This window comes from Phaseolus vulgaris, chromosome 3 (genome assembly GCF_051622355.1).
Source record: "Phaseolus vulgaris cultivar YP4 chromosome 3, ASM5162235v1, whole genome shotgun sequence".
NCBI classification, from domain to species: Eukaryota; Viridiplantae; Streptophyta; class Magnoliopsida; order Fabales; family Fabaceae; genus Phaseolus; species Phaseolus vulgaris.
Genome location: NC_143500.1, coordinates 39,795,415 through 39,811,282, shown reverse-complemented (window position 1 = coordinate 39,811,282; position 15,868 = coordinate 39,795,415). Strand labels below are relative to the sequence as shown.

Genomic DNA, 15,868 nt, shown 5'->3' with positions numbered 1-15,868 from the left:
GGAGCGACTTGCAGGTACATCCCCCCACCTGTGATGAATACCAACCGAGAGGAGTAGCCGAGTGGAACAGCCGAGAAGAACAGCCGAGACGAATAGCCGAGAGAAGCAGCCGAGAGGAACAACCGCGAGCCTAGCCCAGTTGAGAGTCCAGCCCAAGAAGTAATCCAGCCCAATAGAAACCCGAGAGTATAGCTCGAAATCAGAAGATTTGTGTAAAAGGCCATCTTGTTTTAGTTCGAGTGTTCTTGGTCCCTTTTTGTAAGAACATTTTGGCGCCCACCGTGGGGCCGAGAACTAGTTAGAAGGAAAGGTAGGAGACAAGATGGATCAGAGAGAAGGACAAGACGGAGAGCAAGTAGATAACGTCAGTATGCCAATGACAATGTTGGTGCAGCTGCAAAAAGAGTTCGAGACGTTAAAAAAGAGTAATGAAGAAGAGCTGAGTATGTTAAGAGCCGAAAATGCACGCATGAGGAGAAAACTACAAGAGGAGACAGTTTTGAATGCATCATTTGAAACTGTTCAGCCAAGAGCACAAGTCAATGAGAGGATTTATCATAATGAAAGTTCCCAAACGAAAAGAAGATTCCTTGGTTCTGAAGTTTTTGTAGGAGCATCTTCAAGAAAACATCCCTTCTGTGATGTTATAGTTGATACTCCATTGCCTGACAATTGGAGAAGTTTAACTATTGACAAGTATGACGGAAGCACAGACCCTGATGATCATGTTGCGGTATACACCACGCAGATCAGTCTATATACGTGGAACGATGCTATTATGTGCAGAGTGTTCCCTACAACCTTAAAAGGGACAGCGTTAAGTTGGTTCACACGCCTTCCGCCTTTGAGCATAGATTGTTTTGATACATTGGTGGAAAAGTTTGGAGCTCAGTTCGCAACCAGTCGTCCCCATCGTTTAACTTCGATTGCTTTGGTGAATATAAGGCAAGAAAAGGGAGAGTCGTTAAGAATGTTCATGGAACGCTTTGGGAAGGTTGCCCTGGGAATTCGAAACCTCAGCCCAGAGGTTACCATGCATCATATGATAACAACATTAAAGCCGGGACCGTTTGCTGATAGTCTCTGCAAGAAACCTGCGACTAGTTTAGATGAGCTAAGACAACGAGCGTCAAAGTTCATGCAAATGGAAGAACTGAGAGAGTTCCGGAACCAGGCAAGGATGGATGGAGGTGAAAAAAAGGTGATAGAAAAAGAAAGTGGACCTATGGCTAGAAGAGCCAGGAAGAATTCAGAAGCCGAAAGTTCCAGCAATACACACCCTTAAATACAAACAGAACAAGAGTCTTACAAGAAGCCATGGCGGCAGAGATAATACCACCAACTAGAAAAGTGCGAACACCGGAAAGGGCCGACCACACCAAACATTGTGAATACCATAAAAATCATGGCCACCATACAGAGGAGTGTGTCGGGTTGAAAGATAGAATAGAAGAATTGATTCAGGCTGGGCAGTTGAAGCGTTTTGTTCAAGGAGGAAATGTTAGACTGAGGACCAGTCCGGAGAGAAGATTGAAAGGAATTGAAACAGGGGGAAGAAGGGCAGACAGATTTGAAAGAGAAAAAAGAATAGAAAAAAGAGATGATAGAAGAGGTGGAAGATCAGAAGGAAGAAATGACAGGGTTTATCAAAACACACAATCAGTAAGGAGAAGTAGGGAACGAAGCTTGGGGAGACCTGTCAGGGGGTTTATAAACACTATTTCAGGTGGTTTCTCTGGAAAAGAATCATCATCAGCAAGGAAACAACATTGGAGAAGTATAAGGACCATTAACCACATTTTTAAAAGAAGAACTTTGCCACCAATGCTTTTTACAGATGAAGATTTCCAAGAAATTGATCCCGATCACGACGATCCTATGGTGATAACAGTTGAAATAGACGAATATGCCGTCATGAAAACCTTGGTTGATCAAGGCAGCTCAGTTGATATTTTGTTTTGGGATACTTTCAAAAGTCTGCATCTGAAAGAAGAAGACATTGTACCTTTCCGAGAACAAATCATTGGTTTTTCAGGGGAAAGAGTCAGCACGAAAGGGTATGTGGATTTGATGACTACGTTCGGAAGAGGAAGTAAGACTAAAAAGATTAAAATCAGATATTTGGTGGTGGATGCTTCTACGTCGTATAATGTGTTGTTAGGACGTTCTTCTTTGAATAAGTTGGGAGCAATAGTTTCAACGCCACATCTAGCAATGAAATTTCCAACAGAAAAGGGGGAGATAGCAACAGTGTATGTTAATCAAAGAGATGCTCGAGAATGTTATGCAGCCGGTCTAAAGATGAATTTAAAAACACACAAAGATACCGAAAGAATGGTGGCAATGGCGGATTTGGACCCGAGATTAAAGGATGAAAGGTTGGAACCGAAAGAAGAGACTACAGCTGTGGTATTAGGCCGGGATGAGAAGCAATGCACTTATATAAGTGGAAGTTTGCCCGAAGAATTGTTAAACAAACTTGTCACATTGTTACGCGACAACAAAGACTTGTTCGCTTGGGCACCGTCTGATATACCTGGAATTGATCCAAAGGTAATTTGTCATAAGTTGTCGGTATGCCGAGAAGCAAGACCGATATCTCAGAAGCGAAGAAAGTTGGGTGAAGAGAGAAGAAAAGCAGCAATGGAAGAAACTGAGAAGTTAATGCAAGCCGGTTTCATTAAGGAAGCTCAATATACGACATGGTTGTCCAATGTGGTGCTCGTCAAAAAACCGAATGGAAAGTGGAGAATGTGTACAGATTATACAGACTTAAATAAGGCTTGTTCGAAAGATACATATCCATTGCCCAACATTGACCGATTGGTAGATGGGGCGTATGGACAAGAAATGATGAGTTTTCTTGATGCTTATTCAGGGTATAACCAAATACAGATGTATGAGCCAGATGTGCCCAAAACAGCTTTTACCACAGATACGGCAAATTATTGTTACAAAGTCATGCCTTTCGGCTTAAAGAATGCCGGAGCAACGTATCAGAGATTGATGGATAAGGTGTTCAAAGATCAAATTGGAAGAAACATGGAAGTATATGTGGACGATATGGTTGTGAAGTCAGAGAAAGTGGAGAAACATATGGGAGATCTTCAGGAGGTGTTTTCACGCATAAGAGAGTACAATATACGTCTCAACCCAGAAAAATGTGTATTCGGCGTCAAAGGTGGAAAATTTCTAGGTTTTATGTTGACCAACAGAGGGATTGAGGCTAATCCTGATAAATGTGAAGCAATTATGAAGATGGGGAACCCGAAAAACCTGAAAGAGGTGCAGAGGTTAGTGGGAAAGCTAAATTCATTGTCAAGGTTTTTACCGATCTTAGCCGAAAAAACTAAACCGATAATAAGCCTGTTAAAAAAAATCTGAAACCTTTGAGTGGAATGAAAAATGTGAGCAAGCCTTCTCTCAAATCAAAAGCATGGTAGCTGAACCACCAATCCTAATCAAACCTGAGTTGACCCAACCCATCATAGTTTACTTAGCAACTTCCAATGAAGCCATAGGAGCAGCGTTAATCCAAGAGAATCCAGACCAGAAACCAATATACTTTGTAAGTAGATCCCTCCAAAATGCTGAAACCAGATATCCCAAAGTAGAAAAAGTCGCCTTAACCTTGGTGTACGCCGCAAGACGTCTTCGGCCATACTTTCAGAATCATCAGATAATTGTGAGGACAGATTATCCAATATCAAAAATCTTGAGAAAACCAGAACTTGCAGGTAGGATGGTGACATGGTCAATGGAGCTTTCCGAATATGGAATCAAGTATGAACCGAGAGGACCAATCAAAGCTCAAGCCCTTGCAGATTTCATAATCCAGATGCCGACAACAGCACAACAGGAGCAGTGGATATTGTATGTAGATGGCGCATCAAGCAAAAAAGGAAGCGGAGCAAGGATAGTACTTGAAGGACCAGACAACTTCCAAATAGAGATGGCATTAAGATTCGAGTTCAGAACATCCAACAACCAGGCCGAATACGAAGCTCTTATTACAGGACTACTACTGGCGAGAGACATGGGAGTTGAAAACGTCATTTGCAAAAGTGATTATCAGCTCTCAGTGGGACAGGTACGAGGAGATTATCAGGTAAAAGATCCATTATTGATGCAATATTATCATAAGGTATTAAATGTCATGCAATGTTTCAAACAAGCTGAAATAAAATATATTCCGAGAGAGCTAAACATGAAAGCAGATTCATTATCCAAATTGGCAAGTCAACAGCGGCAACTCCAACACAATTCGATTATACAACAAACCCTCAGTCACCCGACAGTCGGTTTCGAGGAATGTTGCAACGTCACCACAACAACAGATGAATGGATAGAAACATATTTGGAAGCCATAAAGAATCAAGAGCAAGGTGTTCAATTGGATACAAAAATGACCAAAAAAATAGCTAGTTTTGTGTTAATTGGAGATGAACTCTACAAACGCGGATATTCGATACCTTTGTTGAAATGTCTCTCAAAAGAGCAAGCTCAGTATGTAGTGAAAGAACTTCATGAAGGAATATGTGGCTTACATTGTGGAGCCCGAACAATGGCAACAAAAGTTTGCAGAGCTGGATATTATTGGCCAACACTCCGAGAAGATTGTGAAATTTATGTTAAAACATGCAAGAAGTGTCAAGAATTTGGAAGTTTGAACCATATACCAGCACAGGCGTTACAAGGAATTACTTCTCCATGGCCCTTTGCAAAATGGGGAATTGATATACTCGGTCCATTTCCACTTGGTTGAGGACAAACTAAATTCATGATAGTCGCTGTAGATTACTTTACGAAATGGATAGAAGCAGAAGCACTGACTAAGATAACAGCTCAGCAAGTTCAAACATTTATATGGAAAAATATAATATGTCGATTTGGAATCCCACACACCATAATAACTGATAATGGCCGACAATTCATTGACAAAAAACTTATGGAATTTTATGCAGATTTGGGAATCAAGTCAACAAGCACTTTAGTTGAACATCCGCAGACGAATGGACAAGCGGAGGCTGCAAACAAAGTTATTTTGGGACAATTGAAGAAGAGGTTAGGAAATGCCAAAGGTTTGTGGGCAGAGAAGTTACCAGAGATCTTATGGGCTTATAGATGTACGCCACAAACTTCAACTGGTGAAACACCATTCAACCTCACATATGGGACGGATGCAATGTTACCTGTAGAAGTGAATGAACCAACGTTACAAAGGCAGATAAAAGACTGGAATATTAACAATGAATGCTTGAGAACCGACCTTGATCTCATTGAAGAACTTAGAGAACGAGCAAAGATAAAAGAGGCAGCAGTAAAAAGAAGAGCAATGAAAAGGTTCAATGCGAAAGTAAAATTCAGAGATTTTAAGGAGGGGGACTTAGTATGGAGAATGCGAACTGATGCACGAAAAGATCCGCGACATGGAAAATTGGCCTCTAATTGGGAAGGTCCATTCAGGATACTCAAAAATTTGCAAAATGGAGCATACAGGTTAGAAACTCTAGAAGAAAAAATAGTACCGAGAACATGGAATACAAGTCATTTAAAGTTTTATTTTAGTTGAAATTCGAAGATGTACAAAGAAGGCTGTATATATATATCTATCCATCAATGAAGAAGCATTATCCATTAACAATGTGTTGTTCATTTACATAACTTTCGGTCTTGGATGATTTCACTCTAAGTGAAAACCCACCCGAAAAGAAACGTATTCATAAAACTTTCGGTCTTGGATGATTTCACTCTAAGTGAAAACCCACCCGAAAAGAAACGTATTCATAAATCTTTCGGTCTTGGATGATTTCACTCTAAGTGAAAACCCACCCGAAAAGAAACGTATTCATAAATCTTTCGGTCTTGGATGATTTCACTCTTAGTGAAAACCCACCCGAAAAGAAACGTATTCATAAATCTTTCGGTCTTGGATGATTTCACTCTTAGTGAAAACCCACCCGAAAAGAAACGTAATCATGAATCTTTCGGTCTTGGATGATTTCACTCTTAGTGAAAACCCACCCGAAAAGAAACGTATTCATAAATCTTTCGGTCTTGGATGATTTCACTCTAAGTGAAAACCCACCCGAAAAGAAACGTAATCATGAATCTTTCGGTCTTGGATGATTTCACTCATTGAAAACCCACCCGAAAAGAAACGTATTCATAAAACTTTCGGTCTTGGATGATTTCACTCTAAGTGAAAACCCACCCGAAAAGAAACGTATTCATAAAACTTTCGGTCTTGGATGATTTCACTCTAAGTGAAAACCCACCCGAAAAGAAACGTATTCATAAAACTTTCGGCTTTAGATGATTTCACTCTAAGAAAATCCACCCGAAAATTCGTATATTCATAAAAACTTGTGATCTCGAATGCTTCCGTTTCCGATAAAAAATTCACTCGCATACCATGTTTTTGTTAATAATAAATTGGATAAAACCACTAATAAATTATGAATCAACACCCATTATGATATTTTACATAAATTTGATTTCATGCGTTCATAGATTACAAAATACGCAAAGAATCCGTTATTTCAAAACCACTTTCGCATAAAAACCGACAGGTACTCGGCGTATGAACAAAACATCATCGCATTAAAAATAGTACAATTAACTCGGTAGGTGACAATTATGTAGAATACGACCAATAATGCAAAACAATATAACAGTTGACAATCTAACAAACTTTATATGTATTAAGGCTTTCAAAAAGACAGTACATTTAACAAAACGAATCCCCCCACATGGATTAGCATATCAAAAAGCATCCATGGATTTGTAGTTCAAAATAAATCTACTTTCGGCAAGCACACCTACGCCTTTCTAGCTCTCAATATTGACATCTTCAGCATCTGTGTCTGGGATTTCGTTAGCCGGCACCAATTCACCCTTGTAAAAATCCTTTTTAACATCAAAGTTGCCTTCATCAAGTGGAATCTTATAAAAATATTTGGCTTGTTGAAGCGCTTTCTCAAAACCAAGTTGATGTTGTTCAAATATAAAGCTTTCGGCTTCAAAAACGTTGGTCCTCAGCTGACTTATTTCTTCATCCATGAGTTTGATGGCATTTTTGTCGGCTTCGTTCGTAGACAATAACGCTAACACCTTCTCATTCAGCAGTTGATTCTCTTTACGGAGTTGAGCGTTTTCTTCACTTGACCTCAAGCTTTCATTCTTCAATTCAACAATTTCTTTTTTAAACTCTTCCTTTGCAACTTCTTGTTCACCTTTTTTTTTCTTCATTTCTTCTAGTTGCTCGAACAAAGAGCTCGTTTTCTCCTTGTATTCAGCAAGGTCAGTCCTCAATTTCTCAAATTCAGATAAAGACACACAATTTCCATTTTTCTCCTTCATCATTTTTCCAATCAACAAACTTCTACTCGACAATTCAATAATCGAATCAGCCAATGAAGCAGCATCCATATTTTTCAACATATTGTAAGACGATTCATTAAAAGAAGTTTGGACAAACTTCGCATACTTAGTTGATGCACAGAAAATGGTTTCAGAAAGTGGTTCCGATGACACATTCTCAACACGACGATGACGCCGAGAAGAAGAGTGTGATCTCTTGCTGCTTCTATCTCGTTTCTTTGATTTTTTCGAAGGCAACATCAACATGATGCACAACTTCAACCATTTCAACAGGTGCAACACGCTCCGCTTCTTCCGTTTCAACAACAGGATTCACAACATTTTCGCGCCGAGGAGTTACATCACCTACTTTGTTTAACAGCTTCGAAAAATAAGACCGAGCTTTCGGATTTGTGCTTGCCATCAAAGCTGAAAATCAATAAAAAACTTAGCAAAGTTAAAAAACACATCCTATCAAACAAGTACATGAAGAACAACCACCTACCAATAAGATCTTCTCGTGGATGGGACGAAGTGTACAATTGTAGCAAGGCGCGAGTGGGAACTTGGTACGAGAGGTGACTGAAAACTTCAATAACATGACGATCGGCCGCCCCCATTGAGTGAAAAGATATTGAATTAAACTTCACCGGATCTCTTGTCCAGTAAAGAGGAAATTTTGGAGACTCTTCATTGAAAAAATACTCTTTCCCTATCGGCTCTATTAGAATTTTGAAAAAACCTCCCTTGAAATCCTTATAAGATGATGTAAAAGGTTTAAGGAAGCAAACGTTGGATTTACTAATAAGAGAAAGCCACCCTGGTCGTTTACCAGGCCGAGAACTATAATAATACAGGAACGAAGCTGGACTAGGAGAAAGCGACAGTAATTTACACAAAATACTAAAAGCTTGCATGGCAGCCCAACCATTAGGGTGAAGGTGAGTAGGGGCAACATTAAGAAAATTAAGAACGCCTATTTGAAAGTTGTTCAAAGGCAATCGAATATGAAGGTCTCTAAAAAAGCAAGCATAAAAATAGAAAAATTCATAACTATCATCTTCTCGGCCATGGCAAACATTATCAACATCCCAAACACGCCGAAAGGAAATAATATCGTTTTCAATATCAGAATAATAAATCTGAGAATGAGAAAGAAAACTACGAAGTTCGGTAGCAGAACGATACTTCGAAAAATATTCCCGAACCCTAGGGTTAACCCACTGATAACCTGGACGAAGGTTTTTCCGAGGCAACATAAAATCGACTTCTTGAGGAACATCAACAGTAGGATCTCCATTAGAATCATTCATGCAAGAAGGGGTAGCAGATGAAGACTTTAAGTCTGGATGATCCTCTTCCCGAACCACTCGCCCAGTTGATTCACCACCCGCGCTCGAACAATCATCACTAGCAGAAAAGCTTGAAAGAGACATTACCTTTCCAAAATCAACTGAAGATGAAAAATGAGCTTCTGTTAATAGCGATAAGTTTCACAATCACAAAAAGACTCAGAAAGGAACCTATTTATAACCCACGCGAACCCTAGAATTTGAAACGTAATGATAGCACAAAATTATTCAAAAATATATATGATCTAACGGTTAAAATGGACATCTCATGTCAAATCATGTATTTTCAGAAAAGTAAATTACGAAAACCAAGGCATTAAATACCAAATCAAATCAACACTCAAAACTATTATATTATATTAAGACACAAATCATTTCAATCTAAATCAATTATTTTTGTCTCGGGGGCCAGTGTACTGGTAGCCTAAAACCGAGAGGTATAGGCCGAGAACTACATGTCCAATAACCAAAGTGATAAATTAGAACCGAAAGGTCTGGACCGAAACCTGAAAGGATAATAAAAATCATAATAAAGCCCAATTTAAATAAGGAACTTGCACAAGGGGGTGTAAAAGTAATAAAAAGGTGTGATAAGAAAGTCCAAAAGTACTGTAGAAGGCCCATCAACGAAACTCTATAAATAGGAGGTTAGCACAAGAAAAAGGTAAGAGTGATTTTATCTGAAAAACCATTACATTGTTTCTGACTTTGGCATCGGAGCGACTTGCTGGTACATCCCCCCACCTGTGATGAATACCAACCGAGAGGAGTAGCCGAGTGGAACAACCGAGAAGAACAGCCGAGACGAATAGCCGAGAGAAGCAGCCGAGAGGAACAACCGCGAGCCTAGCCCAGTTGAGAGTCCAGCCCAAGAAGTAATCCAGCCCAAGAAATAATCCAGCCCAAGAAGTAATCCAGCCCAATAGAAACCCGAGAGTATAGCCCGAAATCAGAAGATTTGTGTAAAAGGCCATCTTGTTTTAGTTCGAGTGTTCTTGGTCCTTTTTGTAAGAACATTTAATAAAAAATATTAAAGGATAATTTAAATATTTTTTGAAGTATGAGGTGATTTTTTTTTATCAATTCTTAATTCATAAGACTTGACAAAATTCAACAAAACTTAATTATTCTTTTATATTTAAAAGTGTGTTTGACCTAAGTTTTTAATAACAAAAAATTAAATAGTATTATATATATTATTATTATAGATATTATTTTATAGTATTTTTCAATTATAATAATATTCATGTATTTACATATATTATTTTAATATATATATATATATTTAATAAATTATTTTATTAGTCAATTTATTATTACAATTAAAATTAAAATTTTATTAAAAATCAAATCATAATAATTTTTTCTTATTCATATCTTATTATGTATGTGTTATAAAAATAATATTTTGAGAATCATTTAATAAGAAAATCATTTAAAAATAAAGATTTAAACTTATAATACTGATGAACAATAAAACAATACATAAAAATTAAACAGTGGTAAAATCACGCGTCACAAGTGAAAGGTTAAAATATGAGATGTTTTTATGATTAAAAATGAAGATTTAAACTTATAATACTGATAAATAATACATAAATCAAACAATACTCTATAATTTATTTATTTATTTAAAAAAACAGTACTCTATAAATCGCGGAACTAACAGTGTCTGCATATTTGAAGGGTGAGCAAGAATTTAAACTTTTAAAATTTTCATTTACGCATATTTTTAATATAAAATATTTTAAAACATCCTATACGATCTAATAATTTTATCATGTCATCTTATCTTATTTATTAATATAATGTAATAATGAATAATATATATTATTCTGGTGACATTTTTTTAAAAGAAAATACTTTAAAATAGATACGCCGTAAAAGTTTTCCCATCTTTATACTTTATGAGAAAAAAAAATCAACGATAATGATAGAATCCATTGAGAAATAGAACAGCAAATCAGAAAATAGCTTGGATATTTCAGGAAGCAGACAAAGAAGGCACCAAACTTTAGAACAAAGCAACGATTAATAAAATAAGGTGTGGGCGCGTTAGTCACCGATGTTTTCACTGTTTGGCACAATTAAGGTTATTTGTTCATTTGGATCAAAAGTCATAAACGCGCTTATATTCCAAATTCGAGTTTCAACCACTCATCCAATTCCATTCCTCTCTTCAATGACATATTCGTATTCATAGTACAATTTGCTGGATTAGAAAAGGGATTGAAAAAAAAAATGTTTTACTCGTGATTGTATGTATGTATAAATACATATTGTTGTTTAGGTTGATTAGATACTTAAGTTGATTTTGCTGCTAAGCAATTTAATTTAATCATGTAATTATAGATTGTTATATAATTGTATTACTAATTGATTAATAATATGTAGTGATAAATAGCTTAACTAAAAAAAAATCTTTTACATAGGAATTGTGACGGGTTTGTTTGAAATGAATTGATGAAGAGAAAAAAATCCAAGAAATTATTTTTATTTTTTAATTTGGATTGATTTGAAAATTCTTAATTTTTTTCATAACTTGAACCAAACCAACTGATCAATAATGAGTTGGTTTTATTTGTGTCAATCAAATTTAACTTTAAAGCAAATATGTATAAATCTTTAGTAGGTTTTATTTGTATATTAATCAAATTTAACTTTAAGCAAATATATATAAATCTTTAAGTTTAATTTAGCTTCAAATTACTCTTAAATTTAGATATTTTCATTGAGTTCTTAGTGTATTTTTTTTTCTTGATTCAAAAAATTTTGTATTTTTCAATTGAGTCTTTGTGATCTAATTATTCCATTTAATAGTTGATGTGAATTTTATCTTGTTTTGTTATCTTGTTTATTTGTTTTTACATGATTCGTACAAAATAATATTATAGTTAATGTAAAACTATAAGTGATTTTATTATTTTTATTAAAAGTATAATAAGATACTATCGGTATCTCCTACATCAATGATGGTGATAATGATGATCCCTTGATCGTCTTAAGCGATGACGTGAAAGTCATCGAGAGACACGATAATCTCAATATCTAACAAGTTTTTATTGAAAGTAATAGAAGTAACTTGTTAACAATAATTTCATTTATATTAACTACAACATCTTATATTTTGAACACGTGAAGACAAACAAACAAGATGACGAGACAAGATAACAATCATGTCATTCTCTTAACAAAAAATCAAACAACATCAACTCAACTGGAAAATATAAAAAGTTTTAGTACTCAATTTTTTCAACATAAACTGAAATAAATACCTAAATTTATAAAAAAACTTAAAACTTAATCGAATAAATTTTTAATTTGAGAAAAAATATAATATTATTTATCTCGTTTAAGATTAATCCTATCATTAAATAGTATACACAATTTTTTTTATTTCACCTGGTTTAGTTGACTAAATAACAACAACAAAAAATTATATAATTGTACCATCAAATTCTAAGTGTTAAGCTCAACTAATTCAAAATGATGATATAATAGTTAAGATGTGTATATGATGAAGTTTGAGTGTAATATGGTGAGATAATTTATTTAATGAAATACATATGTAATTGATTTTTTTTTATATATTTAATTAACATTAACTCACTTTTTTTAAATTGTTTTGATAATATTTACTCACATATGAGCAAACAACTGTATAAAAAACAAATTATAATTGTAACTCTAGACCTATTTAAAAAAATTATATATATATATATATATATATATATATATATATATATATATATATATATATATATACTACGAGTGATACACCTCAGCTCACCAACCAAAGATGGCTTAAGAGATCAATTAGACAACCTAAATGGATGGACCAATATGCAATCTAATAAGTTAGAAAAAGGAGGTTATATTATCATAAGAATATATGTTTGTAAGGCCCAAGTGCCCACAGGGCACCTATTTACAGTATTGATACAAAAATGAATGCATGAAAGATTGTGTTCCCTAATTACATTAGTGTATTCTCTCTTCTCTTAGTATAGTTGTAGCAAAATCCTAGCAAATTGGTTCTTTCATTGACCTACCATGCCTTCCAAACCCAAACAAAAGATCTGGAGGAAATACTCCATTCCATCCATGAACGCCTTGCTGCCATCCAAGTTCAGATGGAAGAAATTCACACCAGTAAAGCTTCCTTGGAAGCTCGTAATGAATCCCTTCATTCCACTGACACCCTCCTCATTGACCAGGTATCCTCTATTCCGCATTTAAAGAACCTTTTCTAGATACTAGGTGGCGCAACCATCACTCAAAGTATTGCAACATCCTCTCCCCTCACTAGTGAGGCACGGGCTATTCCTAAACACCCGAAACCAAGCTCAACAACATCAAAATCATGCCCCTAAGATTCAGTTAGCCTACTTTGAAGGTCCTAAACCCCTGGATTGGCTTTTTCAAGCAGAACAATATTTTTCTTTTTATCAAATCCCACCTGAGCAAAGATTGTCTATGGTAGCTTTCCATATGAAGGGCGAAGCTCTCAGCTGATTTAAGTGGATGCAAAAAACCTTTTAATCACAGATTGACCCTCCTTCACCCGTTCCTTGGAACTGCGTTTTGGACCATCCACCTATGTTAACCACCAAGCGAAACTATTCAAGCTCACTCAAGTCACCACAGTAACTGAATATCAGGCTCGTTTAAAAAAATTATATACAATTGCATTGTGTGACTTACTCCATAAACTATACTCAATTGTTTCATCTCAGGTTTACAACCACAAATTTGTCTAGAGTTAGCTATCCTAAACCCTTTCTCTATTTCACAAGCCATTGGGTTAGCCAAGCTCATAGAAGAAAAATGCAAAGATTCTAAAATTAGACAACGTCCACCTACACCTTATATTACTATCCCCCCAACATTACCACCACTCGTCCCCCACCAATATCCCACCCAAACCCACCCTTGCATGTTAAGCATTTGTCCCCACAATAGATGTAGGAACGTCATGCCCAAGGCCTATGTTACAATTGTGATGAGAAGTTTACTCCTGGCCACAAAGGCTCTACTTCGGGATTTCTATTACTGTTGGGTGATCAACCCTTGGAACCCAATCCAGAATCACCCACAAGTGATGATGGAGATCAAGCTCAAGAGAACATGGAGGCCACTCATCAAGCTCAAGAAGAGGTGGAGGCACAAATGGAGGACGCCCATGGAGGTCAAAGTCCACCTCAAAGGATTACAAGAAGCATGTTCAAAGCTTTGGGAGCTAGAGGACATTTATTTTCTCTTTTTGTAGTTTCTTTAGTTGAAGGTGCTTAGAGGGAAACTTTAGAAACCTCTTTTGTTATAACATCTTTTAGGCTTTAGGGGGGTGTGTTAGTAGATAGGTGTAGAAGTAGAATAGGAGGTGCCAAAGTGAAGGAAGGAGTCACACCTTCCTCATGGCTTGAAATAGGCGCCGGTTTTAGCTAGCTTTGGGAGGGAAATTTGAATTGTTTTAGCTTGCATTTTCAGCACCTTAGGCTATATATAGAGGTGCTCTCTTTGTAAAATTCAGATTGGAATTAATCTAAGAAAACTATACTCAAATTTTGAGTGACCTTTGGAGAGCTTTTGGAGCCTTCTTCCCTAGTCTTATCTTGATGGATCCATGGAGTCCTCAAGTGGCGGCAACACTCTCATCTAGGAGCATTCCACACTTCTAGTGGCGAGATCATCCATCCTCCTTCCATCTTCATGAGCATTCTCTTCTCCTTCCTTTCTTCTTCTTCAATTGTTCATGTTGCCTTGTGTTTTGAGTTGTTTTAGTTTCGGTTCTTCCATTTTCCAGCACCTATATTCTGTTTTGTTTCTTAATTCTGTTCGGTTCAATTGAATATTGGTTTATTTCTGTTCGGTCTTTTCAATTTTAAATCCTTTGTTGATTCAATTTGACAATATTTGGTTCATCCAAATGAGTTTGGGATTTGGTACTAGTTATTGGTGAGTTCTTGTCTTAGAACCATGATCCAACTCTAAGAAAAGTGCCTCTATATTTTCCAGCTCAAGGTGATTCCTAAAAATGTCAAGAATCTTGTTCTATGTGGCTATTGGAATCACATCATGTGGTATCATGAGTCTTAGGTTCTTCTTGTTTAATTGTTGAGTTGTGTGCACTTTTAGTTCAAGAGCTCTTTAATTTCTTGCAATTTAAGTTTCTGTTTTAGAATTTTAATTGAGTATTCTTGTTGTTTTTCTTTTGCTCCAAGTGTTTGTGGAAAGGTTTATGGCACTCATAATTCTTATGAGTATGGTTGCTCTTTTGGAATGGCATTATCCTTCCTAGAGTTTACCTTAAGCTTCCTTTCACTTGTTACAATTTGTGATGTGTCTTTTAATTTTTGAATCATGTCAAGTTTTGTCTTAGTCATGTTATTCCATATATGTCATTACTTCTAGTAGTACTTTTATTGTTTTGATTGTTTCTTGCTTTGGTGTCATATAATTTTCTGATTTGATGTTGATCCTTTGTGCATTTTCTTTTTAGATTTGAGTTCATACTTGTATTCTAGACCTATACAAGTTCCAATACATCATTTTCTATTATGTCTTTGCTAGTTCATCATCCTGTTTTTTATTCCTATTAGGATTCCTCTGTTTCTGAAAAAAGTGCTTACTGTTTTTCCTTATTGCAACTGATTTACGTACTGTAAAATTCTGAAATTCTGGATTTGAGATATTCAAAGTGTTAGAAAAGAATAGAAAAAAGAATCATTCAAAAATATGAAGTACACAAAAAATGATAAATAAAATAAAAAAAGTGTACATTCCTGCCGAAAAAAATACGGTAATCTGGCAGTGATTTTAAAAAATTTATTTCTCTCAATTGGCTTACTGTTTTTAATTGATTCCAGTGCCATTATTGAGTTAACATCTTGAAGTTTCTGTGGTATAAATTTCATAATCCAGTTCGCTCTACAACGTTCCAGTTAAATCAGTGAATATCAAACACAGTTTGCATAAAAAAAAAATTTCCAGTAGCTAAATTTTTTTTGTTTTCTTCATCTACTCTAGTGCTTTTCCTTAGGTATTCTTTTGTGTGCCTAATTTTCTCATTGAGTTTTTTATTTTCTTGATTGTCTTTCATTCTTACTCTTTGAGTTTGTCTTACATATAGTATTCCTTTTGCAATTACCTTTCCT

General features: G+C 35.8%; 1 protein-coding gene across 1 annotated transcript; it reads left to right on the top strand.

The window, feature by feature from the left end:
* The first annotated feature begins 3,436 nt into the window (after positions 1–3,436).
* Positions 3,437–4,765, top strand: LOC150028840 (uncharacterized). Its single transcript, XM_090300148.1, has one exon. It carries the CDS (start codon positions 3,437–3,439, stop codon positions 4,763–4,765), a length of 1,329 nt encoding a protein of 442 aa, XP_090156274.1.
* The last annotated feature ends 11,103 nt before the right edge of the window (positions 4,766–15,868 follow it).